At 38.4% G+C, this 23,603-nt stretch overlaps 1 protein-coding gene across 2 annotated transcripts in view; it reads left to right on the top strand.

Annotated features, from left to right (window-relative positions):
* Window positions 1–22,960, top strand: part of PDCD6 (programmed cell death 6) — a 175,733-nt gene extending 152,773 nt beyond the window's left edge. For both annotated transcript variants that reach the window (XM_053714397.1, XM_053714398.1), the window contains exons 5-6: window positions 7,342–7,451; window positions 18,800–22,960. In XM_053714397.1, coding sequence (XP_053570372.1) covers window positions 7,342–7,451; window positions 18,800–18,898 — 209 coding nt within the window. In that variant the 3' untranslated portion in view covers window positions 18,899–22,960. The remainder of the gene's footprint in view (window positions 1–7,341; window positions 7,452–18,799) is intronic.
* The last annotated feature ends 643 nt before the right edge of the window (window positions 22,961–23,603 follow it).

Consider the following 23,603-nt stretch of genomic DNA (forward strand, 5'->3'; position numbering starts at 1 on the left):
CGCCACACACTGCATCAAATTGGTCTGCATGGCTGTCATCCCAGAAGGAAGCCTCCTCTTCTAAAGATGATGCACAAGAAAGCCCGCAAACAGTTGGCTGAAGACAAGCAGACTAAGGACATGGATTACTGGAACCATGTTCTGTGGTCTAATGAGACCAAGATAAACTTATTTGGCTCAGATGATGTCAAGCGTGTGTATAGGCAACCAGGTGAGGAGTACAAAGACAAGTGTTTCTTTCATGTAATTAGCAAGAGTCCATGAGCTAATGACGTATGGGATATACATTCCTACCAGGAGGGGCAAAGTTTCCCAAACCTCAAAATGCCTACAAATACACCCCTCACCACACCCACAAATCAGTTTTACAAACTTTGCCTCCTATGGAGGTGGTGAAGTAAGTTTGTGCTAGATTCTACGTTGATATGCGCTCCGCAGCAGGTTGGAGCCCGGTTTTCCTCTCAGCGTGCAGTGAATGTCAGAGGGATGTGAGGAGAGTATTGCCTATTTGAATTCAATGATCTCCTTCTTACGGGGTCTATTTCATAGGTTCTCTGTTATCGGTCGTAGAGATTCATCTCTTACCTCCCTTTTCAGATCGACGATATACTCTTATATATATATATACCATTACCTCTGCTGATTTTCGTTTCAGTACTGGTTTGGGCTTTCTACAAACATGTAGATGAGTGTCCTGGGGTAAGTAAGTCTTATTTTCTGTGACACTCTAAGCTATGGTTGGGCACTTTTTTATAAAGTTCTAAATATATGTATTCAAACATTTATTTGCCTTGACTCAGGATGTTCAACATTCCTTATTTTCAGACCGTCAGTTTCATATTTGGGATAATGCATTTGAATAAAACAATTTTTTTCTTACCTTTAAAATTTGACTTTCCCTGTGGGCTGTTTAGGCTCGCGGGGGCTGAAAATGCTTCATTTTATTGCGTCATTCTTGGCGCTGACTTTTTTGGCGCAAACATTTTTTTTCTTTTTCCGGCGTCATACGTGTCGCCGGAAGTTGCGTCATTTTTTACGTTCTTTTGCGCCAAAAATGTCGGCGTTCCGGATGTGGGCGTCATTTTTGGCGCCAAAAGCATTTAGGCGCCAAATAATGTGGGCGTCTTATTTGGCGCTAAAAAAATATGGGCGTCACTTTTGTCTCCACATTATTTAAGTCTAATTTTTTATTGCTTCTGGTTGCTAGAAGCTTGTTCACTGGCATTTTTTTCCCATTACTGAAACTGTCATTTAAGGAATTTGATCAATTTTGCTTTATATGTTGTTTTTTCTATTACATATTGCAAGATGTCCCATGTTGAAGCTGAGTCAGAAGATATTTCTGGAAAATCGCTGCCTGGTGCTGGAGCTACCAAAGCTAAGTGTATCTGCTGTAAACTTTTGGTAGCTGTTCCTCCAGCTGTTGTTTGTATTGAATGTCATGACAAACTTGTTAATGCAGATAATATTTCCTTTAGTAAAGTTACATTACCTGTTGCTGTTCCATCAACATCTAATACTCAGAGTGTTCCTGATACATAAGAGATTTTGTTTCTAAATCCATTAAGAAGGCTATGTCTGTTATTCCTCCTTCTAGTAAACGTAAAAAGTCTTTTAAAACTTCTCATTTTTCAGATGAATTTTTAAATGAACATCATCATTCTGATTCTGATAATGGCTCTTCTTGTTCAGAGGATTCTGTCTCAGAGGTTGATGCTGATAAATCTTCATATTTATTTAAAATGGAATTTATTCGTTCTTTACTTAAAGAAGTCCTAATTGCATTAGAAATTGAGGATTCTGGTCCTCTTGATACTAAATCTAAACGTTTAGATAAGGTTTTTAAATCTCCTGTAGTTATTCCAGAAGTTTTTCCTGTTCCTGGTGCTATTTCTGAAGTAATTTCCAGGGAATGGAATAATTTGGGTAATTCATTTACTCCTTCTAAACGTTTTAAGCAATTATATCCTGTGCCATCTGACAGATTAGAATTTTGGGACAAAATCCCTAAGGTTGATGGGGCTGTCTCTACTCTTGCTAAGCGTACTACCATTCCTACGGCAGCTGGTACTTCCTTAAGGATCCTTTAGATAGGAAAATTGAATCCTTTCTAAGAAAAGCTTACTTGTGTTCAGGTAATCTTCTTAGAACTGCTATATCTTTGACGGATGTTGCTGCAGCTTCAACTTTTTGGTTGGAAGCTTTAGCGCAACAAGTAACAGATCATAATTCTCATAGCATTATTATTCTTCTTCAACATGCTAATAATTTTATTTGTGATGCCATCTTTGATATCATTAGAGTTGATGTCAGGTATATGTCTCTAGCTATTTTAGCTAGAAGAGCTTTATGGTTTAAAACTTGGAATGCTGATATGTCTTCTAAGTCTACTCTGCTTTCCCTTTCTTTCCAGGGTAATAAATTATTTGGTTCTCAGTTGGATTCTATTATCTCAACTGTTACTGGAGGGAAAGGAACTTTTTTACCACAGGATAAAAAATCTAAAGGTAAATTTAGGTCTAATAATCGTTTTCGTTCCTTTCGTCACAACAAGGAACAAAAACCTGATCCTTCATCCTCAGGAGCGGTATCAGTTTGGAAACCATCTCCAGTCTGGAATAAATCCAAGCCTTTTAGAAAATCAAAACCAGCTCCTAAGTCCACATGAAGGTGCGGCCCTCATTCCAGCTCAGCTGGTAGGGGGCAGATTACGTTTTTTTCAAAGAAATTTGGTTCAATTCCGTTCACAATCTTTGGATTCAGAATATTGTTTCAGAAGGGTACAGAATTGGCTTAAAGATAAGGCCTCCTGCAAAGAGATTTTTTCTTTCCCGTGTCCCAGTAAATCCAGCGAAGGCTCAAGCATTTCTGAAATGTGTTTCAGATCTAGAGTTGGCTGGAGTAATTATGCCAGTTCCAGTTCTGGAACAGGGGATGGGGTTTTTATTCAAATCTCTTCATTGTACCAAAGAAGGAGAATTCCTTCAGACCAGTTCTGAATCTAAAAATATTGAATCGTTATGTAAGGATACCAACATTCAAAATGGTAACTGTAAGGACTATCCTGCCTTTTGTTCAGCAAGGGCATTATAGGTCTACAATAGATTTACAGGATGCATATCTGCATATTCCGATTCACCCAGATCACTATCAGTTTCTGAGATTCTCGTTCCTAGACAAGCATTACCAGTTTGTGGCTCTGCCGTTTGGCCTAGCAACAGCTCCAAGAATTTTTACAAAGGTTCTCGGTGCCCTTCTGTCTGTAATCAGAGAACAGTGTATTGTGGTATTTCCTTATTTGGACGATATCTTGGTACTTGCTCAGTCTTCACATTTAGCAGAATCTCATACGAATCGACTTGTGTTGTTTCTTCAAGATCATGGTTGGAGGATCAATTTACTAAAAAGTTCATTTATTCCTCAGACAAGGGTAACCTTTTTGGGTTTCCCAGATAGATTCAGTGTCCATGACTCTATCTTTGACCAACAAGAGACGTCTAAAATTGATCTCAGCTTGTCGAAACCTTCAGTCACAATCATTCCCTTCGGTAGCCTTATGCATGGAAATTCTAGGTCTTATGACTGCTGCATCGGACGCGATCCCCTTTGCTCGTTTTCACATGCGACCTCTTCAGCTCTGTATGCTGAACCAGTGGTGCAGGGATTACACAAAGATATCTCAATTAATATCTTTAAAACCGATTGTACGACACTCTCTGACGTGGTGGACAGATCACCATCGTTTAGTTCAGGGGGCTTCTTTTGTTCTTCCGACCTGGACTGTAATCTCAACAGATGCAAGTCTTACAGGTTGGGGAGCTGTGTGGGGGTCTCTGACGGCACAAGGGGTTTGGGAATCCCAGGAGGTGAGATTACCGATCAATATTTTGGAACTCCGTGCAATTTTCAGAGCTCTTCAGTCTTGGCATCTTCTAAAGAGAGAATCGTTCATTTGTTTTCAGACAGACAATGTCACATCTGTGGCATACATCAATTATCAAGGAGGGACTCACAGCCCTCTGGCTATGAAATAAGTATCTCGAATTCTGGTTTGGGCGGAATCCAGCTCCTGTCTAATTTCTGCGGTTCATATCCCAGGTATAGACAATTGGGAAGCGGATTATCTCAGTCGCCAAACGTTGCATCCGGGCGAATGGTCTCTTCACCCAGAGGTATTTCTTCAGATTGTCCAAATGTGGGGACTTCCAGAAATGGATCTGATGGCCTCTCATCTAAACAAGAAACTTCCCAGGTATCTGTCCAGATCCAGGGATCCTCAAGCGGAAGCAGTGGATGCATTGTCACTTCCTTGGAAGTATCATCCTGCTTATATCTTTCCGCCTCTAGTTCTTCTTCCAAGAGTGATCTCCAAGATTCTGAAGGAATGCTCGTTTGTTCTGCTGGTAGCTCCAGCATGGCCTCACAGGTTTTGGTATGCGGATCTTGTCCGGATGGCCTCTTGCCAACCGTGGACTCTTCCGTTAAGACCAGACCTTCTGTCGCAAGGTCCTTTTTTCCATCAGGATCTCAAATCCTTAAATTTAAAGGTATGGAGATTGAACGCTTGATTCTTAGTCAAAGAGGTTTCTCTGACTCTGTGATTAATACTATGTTACAGGCTTGTAAATCTGTATCTAGGGAGATATATTATAGACTCTGGAAGACTTATATTTCTTGGTGTCTTTCTCATCATTTTTCCTGGCATTCTTTTAGAATTCCGAGAATTTTACAGTTTCTTCAGGATGGTTTGGATAAAGGTTTGTCTGCAAGTTCCTTGAAAGGACAAATCTCTGCTCTTTCTGTTCTTTTTTCACAGAAAAATTGCTAATCTTCCTGATATTCATTGTTTTGTACAAGCTTTGGTTCGTATAAAACCTGTTAAGTCAATTTCTCCTCCTTGGAGTTTGAATTTGGTTCTGGGGGCTCTTCAAGCTCCTCCATTTGAACCTATGCATTCATTGGACATTAAATTACATTCTTGGAAAGTTTTGTTCCTTTTGGCCATCTCTTCTGCCAGAAGAGTTTCTGAATTAATCTGCTCTTTCTTGTGAGTCTCCTTTTCTGACTTTTCACCAGGATAAGGCGGTGTTGCGAACTTCTTTTGAATTTTTACCTAAGGTTGTGAATTCCAACAACATTAGTAGAGAAATTGTGGTTCCTTCATTATGTCCTAATCCTAAGAATTCTAAGGAGAAATCATTGCATTCTTTGGATGTAGTTAGAGCTTTGAAATATTATGTTGAAGCCACTAAGAATTTCCGAAAGACTTCTAGTCTATTTGTTATCTTTTCCGGTTCTAGGAAAGGTCAGAAGGCCTCTGCCATTTCTTTGGCATCTTGGTTGAAATCTTTAATTCATCATGCTTATGTCGAGTCGGGTAAAACTCCGCCTCAAAGGATTACAGCTCATTCTACTAGGTCAGTTTCTACTTCCTGGGCGTTTAGGAATGAAGCTTCGGTTGATCAGATTTGCAAAGCAGCAACTTGGTCTTCTTTGCATACTTTTACTAAATTCTACCATTTTGATGTGTTTTCTTCTTCTGAAGCTGTTTTTGGTAGAAAAGCACTTCAGGCAGCTGTTCAGTTTGAATCTTCTGCTTATGTTTTCAGTTTTTTTCATTATAAAATTTAAACTTTATCTTGGGTGTGGATTATTTTTTCAGCGGAATTGGCTGTCTGTATTTTATCCCTCCCTCTCTAGTGACTCTTGCGTGGAAAGATCCACATCTTGGATAGTCATTATCCCATACGTCACTAGCTCATGGACTCTTTCTAATTACATGAAAGAAAACATAATTTATGTAAGAACTTACCTGATAAATTAATTTCTTTCATATTAGCAAGAGTCCATGAGGCCCACCCTTTTTTGTGGTGGTTATGATTTTTTTTGTATAAAGCACAATTATTCCAATTCCTTATTTTTTATGCTTTCGCACTTTTTTCTTATCACCCCACTTCTTGGCTATTCGTTAAACTGATTTGTGGGTGTGGTGAGGGGTGTATTTGTAGGCATTTTGAGGTTTGGGAAACTTTGCCCCTCCTGGTAGGAATGTATATCCCATACGTCACTAGCTCATGGACTCTTGCTAATATGAAAGAAATGAATTTATCAGGTAAGTTCTTACATAAATTATGTTGTCTTGCCTACAGTCAAGCATGGTGGAGGGAGTGTCATGTTCTGGGCCTTCATGGGTGCTGCCGGCACTGGGGAGCTACAGTTCATTGTGGGAACCATGAATGCCAGCATGTACTGCGACATACTGAAGCAGAGCATGATCCCCCTCCCTTTGGAGACTGGGCCGCAGGGCAGTATTCCAACATAACGACCCCAAACACACCTCCAAGAGGACCACTGCCTTGCTAAAGAAGGGTAAAGGTGATGGACTGGCCAAGCATGTCTCCAAACCTAAACCCTATTGAGCATCTGTTGTACATCCTCAAACGGAAGGTGGGGGAGCGCAAGGTCTCTAACATCCACCAGCTCCGTGATGTCGTCATGGAGGAGTGGAAGAGGACTCCAGTGGCAACCTATGAAGCTCTGGTGAACTCCATGCCCAAGAGGGTTAAGGCAGTGCTGGAAAATAATGGCGACCACACAAAATATTGACACTTTGGGCCCAATTTGGACATTTCCACTTAGGGGGTGTACTCACTTTTGTTGCCAACTGTTTAGACATTAATGGCTGTGTGAGTTATTTTGAGGGGACAGCAAATTTACACTGTTATACAGGCTGTACACTCACTACTTTACATTCATTGTAGCAAAGTGTAATTTCTTCAGTGCTTACAAAAATATGAGGGGTGTACTCAGTTTTGTGAGATACTGTGTATACACACACACACACACACACTCCCTCCCTTTATATATTTGGCAATAACTAGAAAAACGTGTACATCATCAGGGAAAAAGCATCTGCACACACACAGCTTCTTATTCTGACTGACAGTAGCAAAATATCAAACTGTGTGAGGAGTGGCAATTACTGCCGTACTGCTCTCAGCACTGCTAATTAAGTACATTTTTTTTATTTAAAATATAAATATATATATATATATATATATATATATATATATATATATATATAATTATTATTTTTTTTTATTTTTTTTTTTAACTATTTTAGCAACAACATTGTTAATACTTTTCAAAGACACATTTTATATATCTACGATTGTTTATTAAAATATTATGTTTTTGACTATCCCTTTAAGTCTTTGCCTTACAGAGGGCTGTGCAATACATTGTGCTCTACTTGGTTGATAAGTAATTTTATAGTATTGTCACTATATAGCTAAATGTTATTACTTCTTTATTTCATATCACATCTCCATTTCTTTTAAGGTTATCGCCTGTCCGAGCAATTCTATGATGTCCTCATAAGAAAATTTGACAGACAGAGAAGAGGTCAAGTTGCGTTTGATGACTTTATTCAGTGCTGCATAGTATTGCAGGTAAATTGCACGGTTAGCATGCATGTCTAACAATATAATGCGATCCTTATATTACTTAAAGGGTATGAAATTGCAAAATAAAATGTTTATGTGTAGCAAACAAACTTTACAATATGCTTTCATCAATTGTTTTGTTCCTTTATCTGCAATTCGCTCTATTTTTTCCCATTATCTATCTCTTCTGCTGAGGACAGCTAGAGACATATAAAAGAGAATGCCATTATTTAAACCCTGTTGGCCATGGTTGCACACTTTTATTGATTATTATTTATTTCCCTTATTGTCCACAGCTGAAGAGATAGATAAGGTATAGATAAGATACACTAACCTCCGTTCCTCTCTTCCCTTTGTCGTCCCCTTGAACCCCCTTAGCATCAGAGTACATCACTGTCATGAGAGCTGATTTACAACATTGTGACTCTTGACAGGGACCTCTACATATTTGTCTCCAATAAATGCTCACTTGCATATCATACCTATGTTTATAGAGCTGCGGAATCTGTTGGCACTCTACAAATAACTGATAAGGAGAAAACCACAAAATACATCTGCATAAAACTCTCTAGCTAATCTTTTCTTTGAATACACAATTCTATCTAGTATTTATTTACTTTTCTTTCATGTTATTGGCAAGAGTCCATGAGCTAGTGACGTATGAAATATACAATCCTACCAGCAGGGGCAAAGTTTCCCAAACCTCAAAATGCCTATAAATATACCCCTCACCACACCCACAATTCAGTTTTACAAACTTTGCCTCCTATGGAGGTGGTGAAGTAAGTTTGTGCTTGATTTTTATGATTTTTTTTCTATGATAAGCGCTTCTAAGCATTCTGAAGCCCAATTCCTCTGAGTACAGTGTTTGTCAGAGGGATGTGAAGAGTATCGCCTATTGATTTTTTAATGGTTTCCCTTGCGGGAAATCTTTTCAAGGGTTCTCTGTTATCGTTCGTAGGGATTCATCTCCTACCTCCCTTTTCAGATCGACTATATACTCTTATATACCATTACCTCTGCTGATTGTTTTCAGTACTGGTTTGGCTATCTGCTATATGTGGATGGGTGTCTTTCGGTAAGTATGTATCATTATTTAAGACGCACTCGGCTATGGTTTGGCACTTTATGTATTAATATAAAGTTTTAAATATATGTATTTTACTTGTATATTCCATGAGTCAGGTCTATGTGTATTTTCCTTCGCAGTCTGGCAGTTTTATTATTGGAAGTCTGTCTTACCTGGGGTATAGTGTTTTTTCTTTGAAAACTTGTGAGCAAATTAGGCTCACGAGGGCGCAAAATGCTGTTATTTATTGCATCATTATTGGTGCGAGAATTTTTTGCCGCAAATTTGCGTTCGTAATTTCCTGTGTCTTAGTTGATGCTAGGTTGTTTGGCGCAAAATTGTGTTTGTTATGAAGCAAGTTGCGTCATTTCTGGATGTTTGTTGGCGCCAAAAAAAATTCTACTTCCTTTGTATCGTGCGTCATACTTGGCGCCAAAAATTTTAATTTTTTATTTCCTCACTTCCTATATGCTCCTTGCCTTCTTTATGCTCAGAGGGCTATGCTATTTGTTTTTTTGTCAATTTTAGGATTTGCATTTTTTCCCATTCCTGAAACTGCTATATGTGGAAATAAGATATTTCTGTTTAAATGTTATTTTTTCTTTAACATTTTACAAGATGTCTCAATCTGATCCTGTCTCAGAAACTTCTGTATGAACCATGCTGCCTGAACACAGTTCTACCAAAGCTAAGTGTATCTGTTGTAAGCTAGTGGAGATTATATCTGCAGCTGTAGTATGTAACAGTTGTCATGTTAATATTGTGCATGCAGAAAAGGTTTCTATTAGTGCTAGTACAGTATCTGCTGTCCCTTCAACATCTTAAGTACATGATATCCCTGTTGATATGAATTATATTGCTGATGCGATACAGAAGGCTATGGCTGCTATACGCCTTCAAATAAACATAAAAGGTCTTTTAAAACTTCTCATAATACTGATTAAATGTGTATTGACCGACAACATACTGATATATCCACCTCTGATGAGGATCTCTCTGATTTAGAAGATCCTACTTCAGACACTGATTAATCAACTTATATTTTTAAGATTGAGTATATTTGTTCTTTGTTAAAAGAAGTCTTGATAACTTTGGATATTGAGGAGTCTGGACCTCTTGATAATAAATCCAGTAAATGTTTAAATTCTGTCTATAAACCTTCTGTGATTACTCCTGAGGTTTTTCCTGTTCGTGATGCTATTTCTGATGTGATTGATAAGGAATGGTCTAAACTTGGTACTTCTTTTGTTCCTCCTTCCAGTTTTAAAAATTTGTGTCTTTGCTAGTTGCCAAGTTAGAGTTTTGGGAAAAGTCCTTAAGGTTGTTGGGGCTATTTCTACTCTTGCTAAGCGTACTCCTATTCCTATGGAAGATAGTACCTCTTTCTTCTGTTATGTGTGATCAGTCCACGGGTCATCATTACTTCTGGGATATAACTCCTCCCCAACAGGAAATGCAAGAGGATTCACCCAGCAGAGCTGCATATAGCTCCTCCCCTCTACGTCAGTCCCAGTCATTCTCTTGCACCCAACGACTAGATAGGATGTGTGAGAGGACTATGGTGATTATACTTAGTTTTTATGACTTCAATCAAAAGTTTGTTATTTTAAAATAGCACCGGAGCGTGTTATTACTTCTCTGGCAGAGTTTGAGGAAGAATCTGTCAGAGTTTTTTTACTATGATTTTAACCGGAGTAGTTAAGATCATATTGCTGTTCTCGGCCATCTGAGGGAGGTAAAGGCTTCAGATCAGGGGACAGCGGGCAGATGAATCTGCATTGAGGTATGTAGCAGTTTTTATTTTCTGAATGGAATTGATGAGAAAATCCTGCCATACCGTTAAAATGACATGTATGTATACACTTCAGTATTCTGGGGATGGTATTTCACCGGAACTACTCTGTTAAGGGTCACTAATCCTTTTTAATAACTATTTATCATGTTAAACGTTTTTGCTGGAATGTAGAATCGTTTACATTGCTGAGGTACTGTGTGAATAAATATTTGGGCATTATTTTCCACTTGGCAGTTTTTTTGCTTTAATTGTGACAGTTTCGTTTCTCTTCACTGCTGTGTGGGAGAGGGAGGGGCCGTTTTTGGCGCTCTTTGCTACGCATCAAAAAATACCAGTCAGTTACTTTTATTTTTCCTGCATGATCCGGTTCATCTCTGATAGATCTCAGGGGTCTTCAAACTTCTTTGAAGGGAGGTAAATTCTCTCAGCAGAGCTGTGAGAATTCTTATAGTGACTGTGAATAAAACGTTGCTTTGTATTTTTTATGTCAAATTTAATTATTGTTATTTTACTAATGGGAACAAACCTTTGCTAAAAGTTTTGTTATTTTAAAGTTTGATGCTATAACTGTTTTTCAGTTCATTATTTCAACTGTCATTTAATCGTTAGTACCTCTTTGAGGCACAGTACGTGTTTTGCTAAAAAAGATTATAACCAAGTTGTAAGTTTTTTGCTAGTGTGTAAACATGTCTGACTCAGAGGAAGATATCTGTGTCATTTGTTCCAATGCCAAGGTGGAGCCCAATAGAAATTTATGTACTAACTGTATTGATGCTACTTTAAATAAAAGTCAATCTGTACAATGTGAACAAATTTCACCAAACAGCGAGGGGAGAGTTATGCCGACTAACTCGCCTCACGCGGCAGTACCTGCATCTCCCGCCCGGGAGGTGCGTGATATTTTGGCGCCTAGTACATCTGGGCGGCCATTTCAGATAACATTACAAGATATGGCTACTGTTATGACTGAAGTTTTGTCTAAATTACCAGAACTAAGAGGCAAGCGTGATCACTCTGGGGTGAGAACAGAGTGCGCTGACAATGCTAGGGCCATGTCTGATACTGCGTCACAGCTCGCAGAGCATGAGGACGGAGAGCTTCATTCTGTGGGTGACGGTTCTGATCCAAACAGATTGGACTCAGATATTTCAAATTTTAAATTTAAATTGGAGAACCTCCGTGTATTACTAGGGGAGGTCTTAGCAGCTCTCAACGATTGTAACACCGTTGCAATACCAGAGAAACTGTGTAGGTTGGATAAATACTTTGCGGTACCGGCGAGTACTGACGTTTTTCCTATACCTAAGAGACTAACTGAAATTGTTACTAAGGAGTGGGATAGACCCGGTGTGCCGTTCTCACCCCCTCCAATATTTAGAAAGATGTTTCCAATAGACGCCACCACTCGGGACTTATGGCAAACGGTCCCCAAGGTGGAGGGAGCAGTTTCTACTTTAGCTAAGCGTACCACTATCCCGGTGGAGGATAGCTGTGCTTTCTCAGATCCAATGGATAAAAAATTAGAGGGTTACCTTAAGAAAATGTTTGTTCAACAAGGTTTTATATTACAACCCCTTGCATGTATCGCGCCGATTACGGCTGCGGCAGCATTTTGGATTGAGTCGCTTGAAGAGAACCTTAGTTCATCTACGCTAGACGACATTACGGACAGGCTTAGAGTCCTTAAACTAGCTAATTCCTTCATTTCGGAGGCCGTAGTACATTTAACCAAACTTACGGCTAAGAACTCAGGATTCGCCATACAGGCACGTAGGGCGCTGTGGCTAAAATCCTGGTCAGCTGATGTTACTTCTAAGTCCAAATTACTTAATATACCTTTCAAGGGGCAGTCTTTATTTGGGCCCGGTTTGAAAGAGATTATCGCTGACATTACAGGAGGTAAGGGCCACGCCCTACCTCAAGACAAAGCCAAAGCTAAGGCTAGACAGTCTAATTTTCGTCCCTTTCGGAACTTCAAAACAGGAGCAGCATCAACCTCCACTGCACCAAAACAGGAAGGAGCTGTTGCTCGTTACAGGCAAGGCTGGAAGCCTAACCAGTCCTGGAACAAGAGCAAGCAGGCCAGGAAACCTGCTGCTGCCCCAAAGACAGCATGAACCGAGAGCCCCCGATCCGGGACCGGATCTAGTGGGGGGCAGACTCTCTCTCTTCGCCCAGGCCTGGGCAAGAGATGTTCAGGATCCCTGGGCACTAGAGATCATATCTCAGGGATACCTTCTAGACTTCAAATTATCTCCCCCAAGAGGGAGATTTCATCTGTCAAGGTTGTCAACAAACCAGATAAAGAAAGAAGCGTTTCTACGCTGCGTACAAGATCTGTTAATAATGGGAGTGATCCATCCGGTTCCGCGGTCGGAACAAGGACAAGGGTTCTACTCAAACCTGTTTGTGGTTCCCAAAAAAGAGGGAACTTTCAGGCCAATCTTAGATTTAAAGATTCTAAACAAATTCCTAAGAGTTCCATCGTTCAAAATGGAAACTATTCGGACAATCTTACCCATGATCCAAGAGGGTCAGTACATGACCACAGTGGATTTAAAGGATGCTTACCTTCACATACCGATCCACAAAGATCATCACCGGTATCTAAGGTTTGCCTTCTTAGACAGGCACTACCAGTTTGTAGCTCTTCCATTCGGATTGGCTACGGCTCCAAGAATCTTCACAAAGGTTCTGGGTGCCCTTCTGGCGGTACTAAGACCGCGAGGGATTTCGGTAGCTCCATACCTAGACGACATTCTAATACAAGCTTCAAGCTTTCAAACTGCCAAGTCTCATACAGAGTTAGTTCTGGCATTTCTAAGGTCGCATGGATGGAAAGTGAACGAAAAGAAGAGTTCTCTTTTTCCTCTCACAAGAGTTCCATTCTTGGGGACTCTTATAGATTCTGTAGAAATGAAGATTTACCTGACAGAGGACAGGTTAACAAAGCTTCAAAATGCATGCCGTGTCCTTCATTCCATTCAACACCCGTCAGTAGCTCAATGCATGGAGGTGATCGGCTTAATGGTAGCGGCAATGGACATAGTACCTTTTGCACGCCTACACCTCAGACCTCTGCAATTATGCATGCTAAGTCAGTGGAATGGGGATTACTCAGATTTGTCCCCTACTCTGAATCTGAATCAAGAGACCAGAAATTCTCTTCTATGGTGGCTTCATCGGCCACACCTGTCCAGGGGGATGCCATTCAGCAGGCCAGACTGGACAATTGTAACAACAGACGCCAGCCTACTAGGTTGGGGCGCTGTCTGGAATTCTCTGAAGGCTCAGGGACTATGGAATCAGGAGGAGAGTCTCCTTCCAATAAACATTCTGGAATTGAGAGCAGTTCTCAATGCCCTTCTAGCTTGGCCCCAATTAACAACTCGGGGGTTCATCAGGTTTCAGTCGGACAACATCACGACTGTAGCTTACATCAACCATCAGGGAGGGACAAGAAGCTCCCTAGCAATGGTGGAAGTATCAAAGATAATTCGCTGGGCAGAGTCTCACTCTTGCCACCTGTCAGCAATCCACATCCCGGGAGTGGAGAACTGGGAGGCGGATTTCTTGAGTCGCCAGACTTTTCATCCGGGGGAGTGGGAACTTCATCCGGAGGTCTTTGCCCAAATACTTCGACGTTGGGGCAAACCAGAGATAGATCTCATGGCGTCTCGCCAGAACGCCAAACTTCCTCGCTACGGGTCCAGATCCAGGGATCCGGGAGCGGTTCTGATAGATGCTTTGACAGCACCTTGGAACTTCGGGATGGCTTATGTGTTTCCACCCTTTCCGCTGCTTCCTCGATTGATTGCCAAAATCAAGCAGGAGAGAGCATCAGTGATTCTAATAGCGCCTGCATGGCCACGCAGGACTTGGTATGCAGATCTAGTGGACATGTCATCCTGTCCGCCTTGGTCTCTACCTCTAAGACAGGACCTTCTGATACAGGGTCCATTCAAACATCAAAATCTAACTTCTCTGAAGCTGACTGCTTGGAAATTGAACGTTTGATTTTATCAAAACGTGGTTTTTCTGAGTCGGTTATTGATACCCTGATACAGGCTAGGAAGCCTGTTACCAGAAAGATTTACCATAAAATATGGCGTAAATACCTATACTGGTGCGAATCCAAACATTACTCATGGAGTAAGGTTAGGATCTCTAGGATATTGTCCTTTCTACAAGAAGGGTTAGAAAAGGGTTTATCAGCTAGTTCATTAAAGGGACAGATTTCAGCTCTGTCCATCTTATTACACAGGCGTCTGTCAGAAAATCCAGACGTCCAGGCTTTTTGTCAGGCTTTAGCTAGGATCAAGCCTGTGTTTAAAGCTGTTGCTCCGCCATGGAGTTTAAACTTAGTTCTTAACGTTTTACAGGGTGTTCCATTTGAACCCCTTCATTCCATTGATATAAAATTGTTATCTTGGAAAGTTCTGTTTTTAATGGCTATTTCCTCGGCTCGAAGAGTCTCTGAGTTATCAGCCTTACATTGTGATTCTCCTTATCTGATTTTTCACTCAGACAAGGTAGTTCTGCGTACTAAACCTGGGTTCTTACCTAAGGTAGTTACTAACAGGAATATCAATCAAGAGATTGTTGTTCCATCCTTGTGTCCAAATCCTTCTTCAAAGAAGGAACGTCTTCTACACAATCTGGATGTAGTTCGTGCCCTCAAGTTCTACTTGCAGGCAACTAAAGATTTTCGCCAAACTTCTTCCCTGTTTGTCGTTTATTCTGGACAGAGGAGAGGTCAAAAAGCTTCTGCTACCTCTCTCTCTTTTTGGCTTCGTAGCATAATACGTTTAGCCTATGAGACTGCTGGTCAGCAGCCTCCTGAAAGAATTACAGCTCACTCCACTAGAGCTGTGGCTTCCACTTGGGCCTTTAAGAATGAGGCCTCTGTTGAACAGATTTGCAAAGCTGCAACTTGGTCTTCGCTTCATACTTTTTCCAAATTTTACAAATTTGACACTTTTGCTTCTTCGGAGGCTATTTTTGGGAGAAAGGTTCTTCAGGCAGTGGTTCCTTCTATATAATGAGCCTGCCTATCCCTCCCGTCATCCGTGTACTTTTGCTTTGGTATTGGTATCCCAGAAGTAATGATGACCCGTGGACTGATCACACATAACAGAAGAAAACATAATTTATGCTTACCTGATAAATTCCTTTCTTCTGTTGTGTGATCAGTCCACGGCCCGCCCTGTTTTAAGGCAGGTAAATATCTTTTAAATTATACTCCAGTCACCACTTCACCCTTGGTTACTCCTTTCTCGTTGATTCTTGGTCGAATGACTGGGACTGACGTAGAGGGGAGGAGCTATATGCAGCTCTGCTGGGTGAATCCTCTTGCATTTCCTGTTGGGGAGGAGTTATATCCCAGAAGTAATGATGACCCGTGGACTGATCACACAACAGAAGAAAGGAATTTATCAGGTAAGCATAAATTATGTTTTTAAGGATCCTTTAGATTGTAAATAAGCCTTTCTTAGATAAGATTCAATTTTCCTTTCTATCTATATTCTCGGACCTGCCATTTCTATGGCTGATGTTGCGGCTGCATCAACTTTTTGGCTGGATAGCTTAGCACATGGGGGAAAAGATTCTGATTTGCATAGCATTGTTCGTTTGCTTCAACATGCTAATCATTTTATCTGTGATGCTATTTTTGGTATAATCAAGACTGATGTTAAATCTATGTCTTTGCCTATTTTATCTAGAAGAGCTTTATGGCTCAAATCATGGAATGCTGACATGGTATCTAAATCTAGGTTATTATCTCTTTCATTCCAGGGTAATAATTTGTTTGGTCCCCAGTTGGATTCTATCATTTCCACTATTACTGGGGGGAAGGGAGTTTTTTTGCCCCAAAATAAAGTCTAAGGGTAAATCTTAAGCTTCTAATTGGTTTTGTTCCTTTAGTCAGTATAGAGAACAGAAAACCACTACTTCCCCTAAGGACTCTGGCTCCAATTGGATGCCGTCTTCGAGTTGGAATAAATCCAAGCCTTATAAGAAACGTCTCACAGTAGGGTGATCTTCAAGGGGTTAGTGTTAGTTTTTTTTTAAAGGGGGATTGGGTGGGTTTTAGAGTAGGGTTGGTTGTGTGGGTGGTGGGTTTTAATGTTGGGGGAGTATTTGTTGTTTGTTTTTTTTTTTTTACAGGTAAAGGGCTGATTACTTTGGGGCAATGCCCCGCAAAAGGCCCTTTTAAGGGCTATTTGTAATTTAGTGTAGGGTAGGGCTTTTTATTTTGGGGGGCTTTTTTATTTTGTTAGGGGGATTAGAGTAGGTGTAATTTAGTTTAAAAATCTCATAATTATTTTATTATTTTTTGTAATTTAGTGTTTTTTTTCTTCATACTTTAGATAAAAAAATTTAAATTTGTAATTAATTGCATTTAGTTTAGGTAATTAATTTAATTAAAGTGTAGTGTTAGGTGTAATTGTAACTAGGTTTTATTTTACAGGTAAATTTGTTTTTATTTTAACTAGGAAGTTATTAAATAGTTAATAACTATTGTACCTAGTTAAAATAAATACAAAGTTGCCTGTAAAATAAAAATAAACCCTAAGATAGCTACAATGTAACTATTAGTTATATTGTAGCTAGCTTAGGGTTTATTTTATAGGTAAGTATTTAGTTTTAAAGGGTCACTGTAAGTAAATATTTTCTATGCCTGTTACTAACTAACTACCCCAAATACGCTTTTTATCAATAGCATTTCATTAACATATCTCTACCGTATATCAGAAATCTTGTCTGCAAATGTAATTGTTTTCCAAACCCACTCCGTTGGTATCCTTTGCTCTGTACCAATCCGTTTACAATACCTAGGTTTCAAAATGGCGCTTTAAACACAAAAAGTATTTTGAACATGCAGTGCTGAAAATAGTGGGCAGGATAACGTGACATCATCGGCGAATAAAAGATATAACTTTTAGAACGTTATGAAACTTCGTTTTGGAGAAAATATAGGTCAGTAGGTTTTAATTAATGTTTATTAACTTTGATATGTTAGTTGTTTAGCTTAAAAATTATAACAGAAAGTAATCCTTTAAATAGGATTAATTTAGTGAATTGTATTAATTTTATTTAGATTTATTTTAATTATATTTAAGTTAGGGGGTGTTAGGGTTAGACTTAGGTTTAGGGGTTAATAACTTTATTATAGTGGCGGCGACGTTGGGGGCAGAAGATTAGGGGTTAATAAATGTAGGTAAGTGTTGGCGATGTTAGGGCTGGCAGATTAGGGGTTAATATTTAAATAGTGTTTGCGATGCTGGAGTGCGGCGGTTTAGGGGTTAATATGTTTATTATAGCAGCGGCGATGTCCGGTTCGGCAGATTAGGGGTTAAAAAATGTATTTAAGTGTTTGCGATGTGGGGGGGCCTCGGTTTAGGGGTTAATAGGTAGTTTATGGGTGTTGGTGTACTTTTTAGCACTTTAGTTATGAGTTTTATGCTACAGCGTTGTTGTTTAAAACTCTTAACGGACTTTAAAATGCAGTACCAGGCTTGACGGGAGAGGGTCTACCGCTCACTTTTTGGAAGACTCGTAATACCGGCGCTATGCAAGTCCCATTGAAAAAATAGGATATGCAAAGAGTCTGGCCAAAAAAGTGAGCGGTACACCTGTACCTGCAAGACTCGTAATACCAGGGGGCGTTAAAAAGCAGCCTTGGGACTGGCCAACGCTGCTTTTTAACCCTAACGCACAACTCGTAATCTAGCCGTCGGTTATGCAATAGTGAAATGGTCTGCACATTACAACACTTTAGTATTGCAGTATGATATCCTTTCATGTTGTCTACTACATTTTTGTCTTACACTTAGCTTTGTGCCTCTCTCCATATCTTTCTTTCTTTCTTAGCTTAGAGTATATGTTTTCTGTCTGTTATTCTTGTGTTATGGATATGATTATTAATGTATGTGTATCAGAAGTCTGCAATAGAGCTATACACCCACTCTCTTCATATTAATTTTAACAATCTTGCTATTAACCCCTTTATGCCCTTATGCTGTTCTAACTGCACTGGGCTTAGGCTACCTTCTCTGCTGTAGCCAATTAGGGAAAGTAAGTTCTAAATACTGTAGGTCACTAGAGTTTGCAGCCAGTGGCAGTGTGGAATATGTTCTGCACCTCCAAAGCGTTGAATGTCCCTTTAAGAGTCGATAGGTCTGGTGGTGTGTGTACTTCAGTTTCTTATGGGAAGTGGTAAAATCCATAGTTTCCTTAAAAGAAAGTTTATTAAAAGAAAAGGGGAACAATTAAAGAAATTTAAAAAAAAAATGAGTTATTACTACTTTTTATTTTATTTTTTTGGAAATTATTTATTGAATATTACGAGTTTACGACCATCTATTTCTGTCCTTAGACTGTGTTCCTTGTCCGTGGAATGAACCTTGATGATCTGTTCAACCTGTTAAATTTAAATGTACATTTGCAGATATCACACATTCTCTTATTTTTATTTCTTTTATGCAGAGACTGACTGATGTTTTCAGACGTTACGACACAGACCAGGATGGATGGGTCCAATTATCTTATGAACAGTATCTTTCCATGGTCTTCGCTGTAGTATGATGATGTCACAAATGTTGACCAGTGCTAGTGGGGAAAAAAAAGCCTGGATATGCCAAAAACCCTCCTTTTTTTTGTTTTCTTCATTTACTGGACTTTTGACACCATTCTGGTACCAGTTTCTCCAGCTTCATTTTTGTATAGTCCATATTCACCAATGTCTAAATTGTTTGTTAAGAAAAGCGTATTGATAAGTGTAATCCAGCCATATTACAATTCATAGGGGTAATGTTAGTATTAACATGTTTTCTTTTTCTTAATGTGCCAGAAAAAAAAGTTAAACAATTTTTTTACAAATATTTTGCACGGCCTAAAATGAAAAGTGTAATTATATTGTGCCATACAATAGCTGCATTTGCTTGTTTTTTGGCAAAACACGTTACATATTAGTAAGGCACACTTGTTCAGTGCATGATGCCTTAGAATTTGCACACATTATAACTAAAGTGTAGTTATCATGCATTTTCTTACTGTAAATATTGTACAGTAGAAGCAATTTAAATAATACTCTTTCAAACTACATGAGGTGGTTATAGTAGAAACCAGTTCAAATGTCTCATTTTATGCAATTAAAGGGGAATAGATAATAAAATAAAGATGTGTCAATAATTGTGCAGGTTTATAAAAAGCTTTTGTAAAGGTAACAGGGTTTTGTTTGAGTCAACTTTATATGAATTCCCTGTAAAGGCAAATGCATTGTGTGTGTAATGTTTCTGTCTGTCAGCCATATACCTGTTACTAAGACTACCTCTTGTTTGGCTGCCAGCATGAAAATCTGGGAAAGTTTTTATAGAGGAAGCAGATTTACAGAGTTGAAAACGGATTTTAGCACAAAATAGAGAAAATTTTAGAAAAAGGTAGGGAAGTGAGCTATGCACAAAAAATGGTGGCTAAACCAATTTGAAACACCTAAAAAGAAATTAAGATGAATTGAAGACTGGCAAATATGAAGGGGGAGGAATTATCAACTGACTTCATACATTGTCGGTTTAGGGCAAACAAGCATGCAGTTCTTAGCATATAGGGTTATGTAGCCAACCAGATAAGTGTTGGCTTTTGTACTAGGAATTTAGTTTAAATTTTATATTATGTCTTCCAACATAAAAACATGAAATCTTATGGCAAACTGTTCATTTTAACATCTGAAACTCTTAAGGGACATAATACTCATATGGTAAATCACTTGAAACTATTGCAGTAAAACTGTAAAAAGCTGACAGGAGAATATCACCTGAGCATCTCTATGTAAAAAAGGAAGATATTTTACCTCACAACTTCCTCAGCTCAGCAGAGCAAGTTCTGTGTAAAAAGTTATACTCAGCTGCTGCCCAGCTGCAGGTAAAAAAAAAAGAAGAAATGAACAGCAGCCAATCAGCATAAACAGTGCTGAGGTCATGAACTCTTTTACTGTGATCTCATGAGATTTGACTTAACTCTCATGAGATTTCATAGTAAACTTCCTTAAACTGAATAGGGAAATAAGATGAGTGTGCACGAAAGCTCACTCCCTTAGCTGTCCCAGGACAGACATACTGATTTGCTGCTTAGAAGTCCTTTACAATGGGATGTGGCTACTGAGGAATTTTTGAGGTAAAATATCTTTTTCTTTTTTATATAGAGATGTTCAGGTGATATTTTCTAGTCCGCTTTTTACAGCTATGCTGCATCACTTTCAAGTTTTTCAACATTTGGGTATCATGGCTCTTTAATGCATTAATCATAGAAGGAGATTGTGTTTTCTATAGGAGCAATAAACACACAATGGTCTTATATGGAATATTACTGTTTCTTGGACTCAATATACACAACTGGTATCCATATGGAACACTATTATCCAAACACAGAACTGCATGCTACACTGTTAGTGTATGTAGCATAATATGCCATCTTGCTGACAATAACATGGTTTTATTTCATATATATATACTTAAATCATGTGTTTTAGAGTGGCTTATTATCTAACTGACAAACTGTCTGGTGAGATTGATTTATACATTTAAAAATGCTCCTCTCCATCACGTAGCATCTCCATATATCCTTTGTTCACTATGCCAAACTGTAAGAAATCTGTTCAACTTTTAGCTTGATTCAGTTGTTCCTGGAGACGATGGAAGACTTTAAGAATTACTTTGGAGTGATATTGTAGTTGGGAGGACATTTTTGCTGGATAATTCATTCAATGCTTAGTCACTATAAGAGAATGTCTTAATCTTTAATTGTGTCTAATTCCGCTTCCTCCGCCTGTAATATGTTTTTCTTTTGTGTATCCTGCAGATAAATTCCTGTATAGTGAGTAAAACTGCTGTTAGATTAACATGATTCTTCATCAACTGGCTAACTATGCAATGTGCAATTTATTTAAACCACAAATGGCCAACAGTGCTACATAAGGTCCTCTGCACTATTTTTTGTGGCCCAAGTAGAAACAGAGAACGAACAACATGTCCAATAGTTATTGTGGCACCAGGAGAAAGGAGAACTAAATGTTTAGATGGGAGACCAACAGTTAGAGGGTACCCTGCAACCCTGCCTGTATCTGTCCCACTAGACATTTTTAGAAGATATATTACTTCTTTAATAGCCATAAATTGTTACACAGCCTTTAAATATTTTAGAAAAATGATATTCAGCCCCTATGTGTTAGGAAATTTGTCATCTCTCATTTAAACTTTTTTTTTTTTGCTTAACCTCTATTGAACCCATTTTAATGTGTCCTTAATTTCCCAGGACCTACAAGTGCATGTGCACACTGGTGTGTGGTGTCTGTATTTCTCACAAAGCTCAGAGCTTTTAAATGGGCTTTCAGTCACCTACACAGTGCATTCAGCACTCATTCTCTATATGCTCTAAATTTTACTAGAAAAGCTTCTTTTGCATGCCCTAGGTGCCAATCATAGAAATACATTTAGTTAGAAGCATTTTTTTTATGTAGTATGTTGCATTTTTTTTAAAGAGCATCATGCTGGTGCCAAATAACCATTTTTATGTTCATTTAAAGCATTAGTTCAATCCTCATTTGTCGTTACTAATGGGCTTTCAGGAATTGTAAGTACCAAAACAAATACTTAGAATTTTTGTTGTTATATAACGTGACTAAGTAGAACAGTGGTCCATTTAAAAAAAAAAATAATTAAATAGTTCTTCAAAGAGAAATGTTTTCATTTGTGTGTTATACTATGCTTTTGATTTCTTAAAGGGACATGAAATGCAACATTTTACTTTTATGTTTCAGATAGTACATGCAATTTTAAACAACCTTCCAATTTACTTTATTATTATTATTTTATCCATTTTGCTTTGTTTTCTTGGTATCCTTTATTAAAGTAGCAGTAATGCACTATTGTGCACTAGCTGAACACATTGGTAAACCGACAAGAGGCATATATGTGCAGCCGCCAATCAGCAGCTAGTTCCCAGCTCCTGACCCTACCTAGGTATCATTTCCAACAAAGGATAAAAAAGTAAATAAAGCAAATTAGATTATAGAAGTAAATTGGAAAGTTGTTTAAGATTGTATGTTTTATCTGAATCATGAAAGAGAATTTTATTTTGGCTTTCATATTCCTTTAAAATGTAATGTTTTCAAGCCTTAGTAGATCCACATGATAGCATAACACATGCATGCAGTTTTCTCTATAGAATTATTTGAATCTATGAGCACATTATATTTTAACTTTTTCATGAAAGATGTTGGTTCACCATTGCCTACCATTCAACAAGCAAGAGAGCAATTTTTCTTGGTTGGCAATTCGTACTACGGAAATTAATCAAGGAACAAAAAGATATTTACAAATTTCCCTGTCAAAGTTTATAGGTCATAAACTTAGCACTAGTTCTTACTTTTTATGAATTAAGTTTACCTTCCTGTGTTGTTTGTTTGAATGTCGTAAGATGTGCATTTATGAATGCAGTTGAGGATAGAAACATTGTTTTCAAATAAACTTACTTTGTCTTAATATGTACATTACTCTGGACTCAAACTGTGATATTTTAACACCAAAAAAATATTACTACGTTGTCATCGTACTAAGAGCAAAATAGTAAATAAATAATTGTTAATAAGAATACCAGTGTACATTTGTGTTAAATTGATCCTAATGATGTATGTGTTTTGTTTGTTTTTTAAATTAAAGTTTGGTTCCTTTCAGTATTATTGCATTTAAGCTTTGCACTTTCTCATTTATATTTTAATACATTTACATTTTGATATAGCAGTGTTTTCACACATTCTGATTATGCTTTGAAAGTTTCTTTGTTACTTTAACAATTTAGGATTATATTTTGTATATTTCTGTGTAGCTTTTACAAATTACATTGCACCTTTTATTTGCTGCATTGCAAACTAAAAGCTACAACTGACACTTTCAGAAAATGGGAGGGACAGGGCAGTTCACTGGGCTGAGCAAGGGAGTCCCCTGGGTATGCCTGAAGCTCAGTTATAAGTCTTGTGAAATATTGTAAGCATTTTTAAACTTTTTTTTCTCACCAGCTATATCCAGGGGAAGTTTGCTCAAAATTCACACCATACTTATTTTAACTAATAGAAAAGTAATATATATACTAACATATAGACAGAAGCAAGTTAAATTGTAGTGAACAAATTTCAGTTTAATTTGAAATTGATGCAAACTGAGCCTTTATATCAGCCCAGGGGTTCTCAAGTTACCTTCTCTCTCCCATGTGAAATGTTTCCCATAGAGCTACATTA

This window comes from Bombina bombina, chromosome 5 (genome assembly GCF_027579735.1).
Source record: "Bombina bombina isolate aBomBom1 chromosome 5, aBomBom1.pri, whole genome shotgun sequence".
Lineage (NCBI taxonomy): Eukaryota > Metazoa > Chordata > Amphibia > Anura > Bombinatoridae > Bombina > Bombina bombina.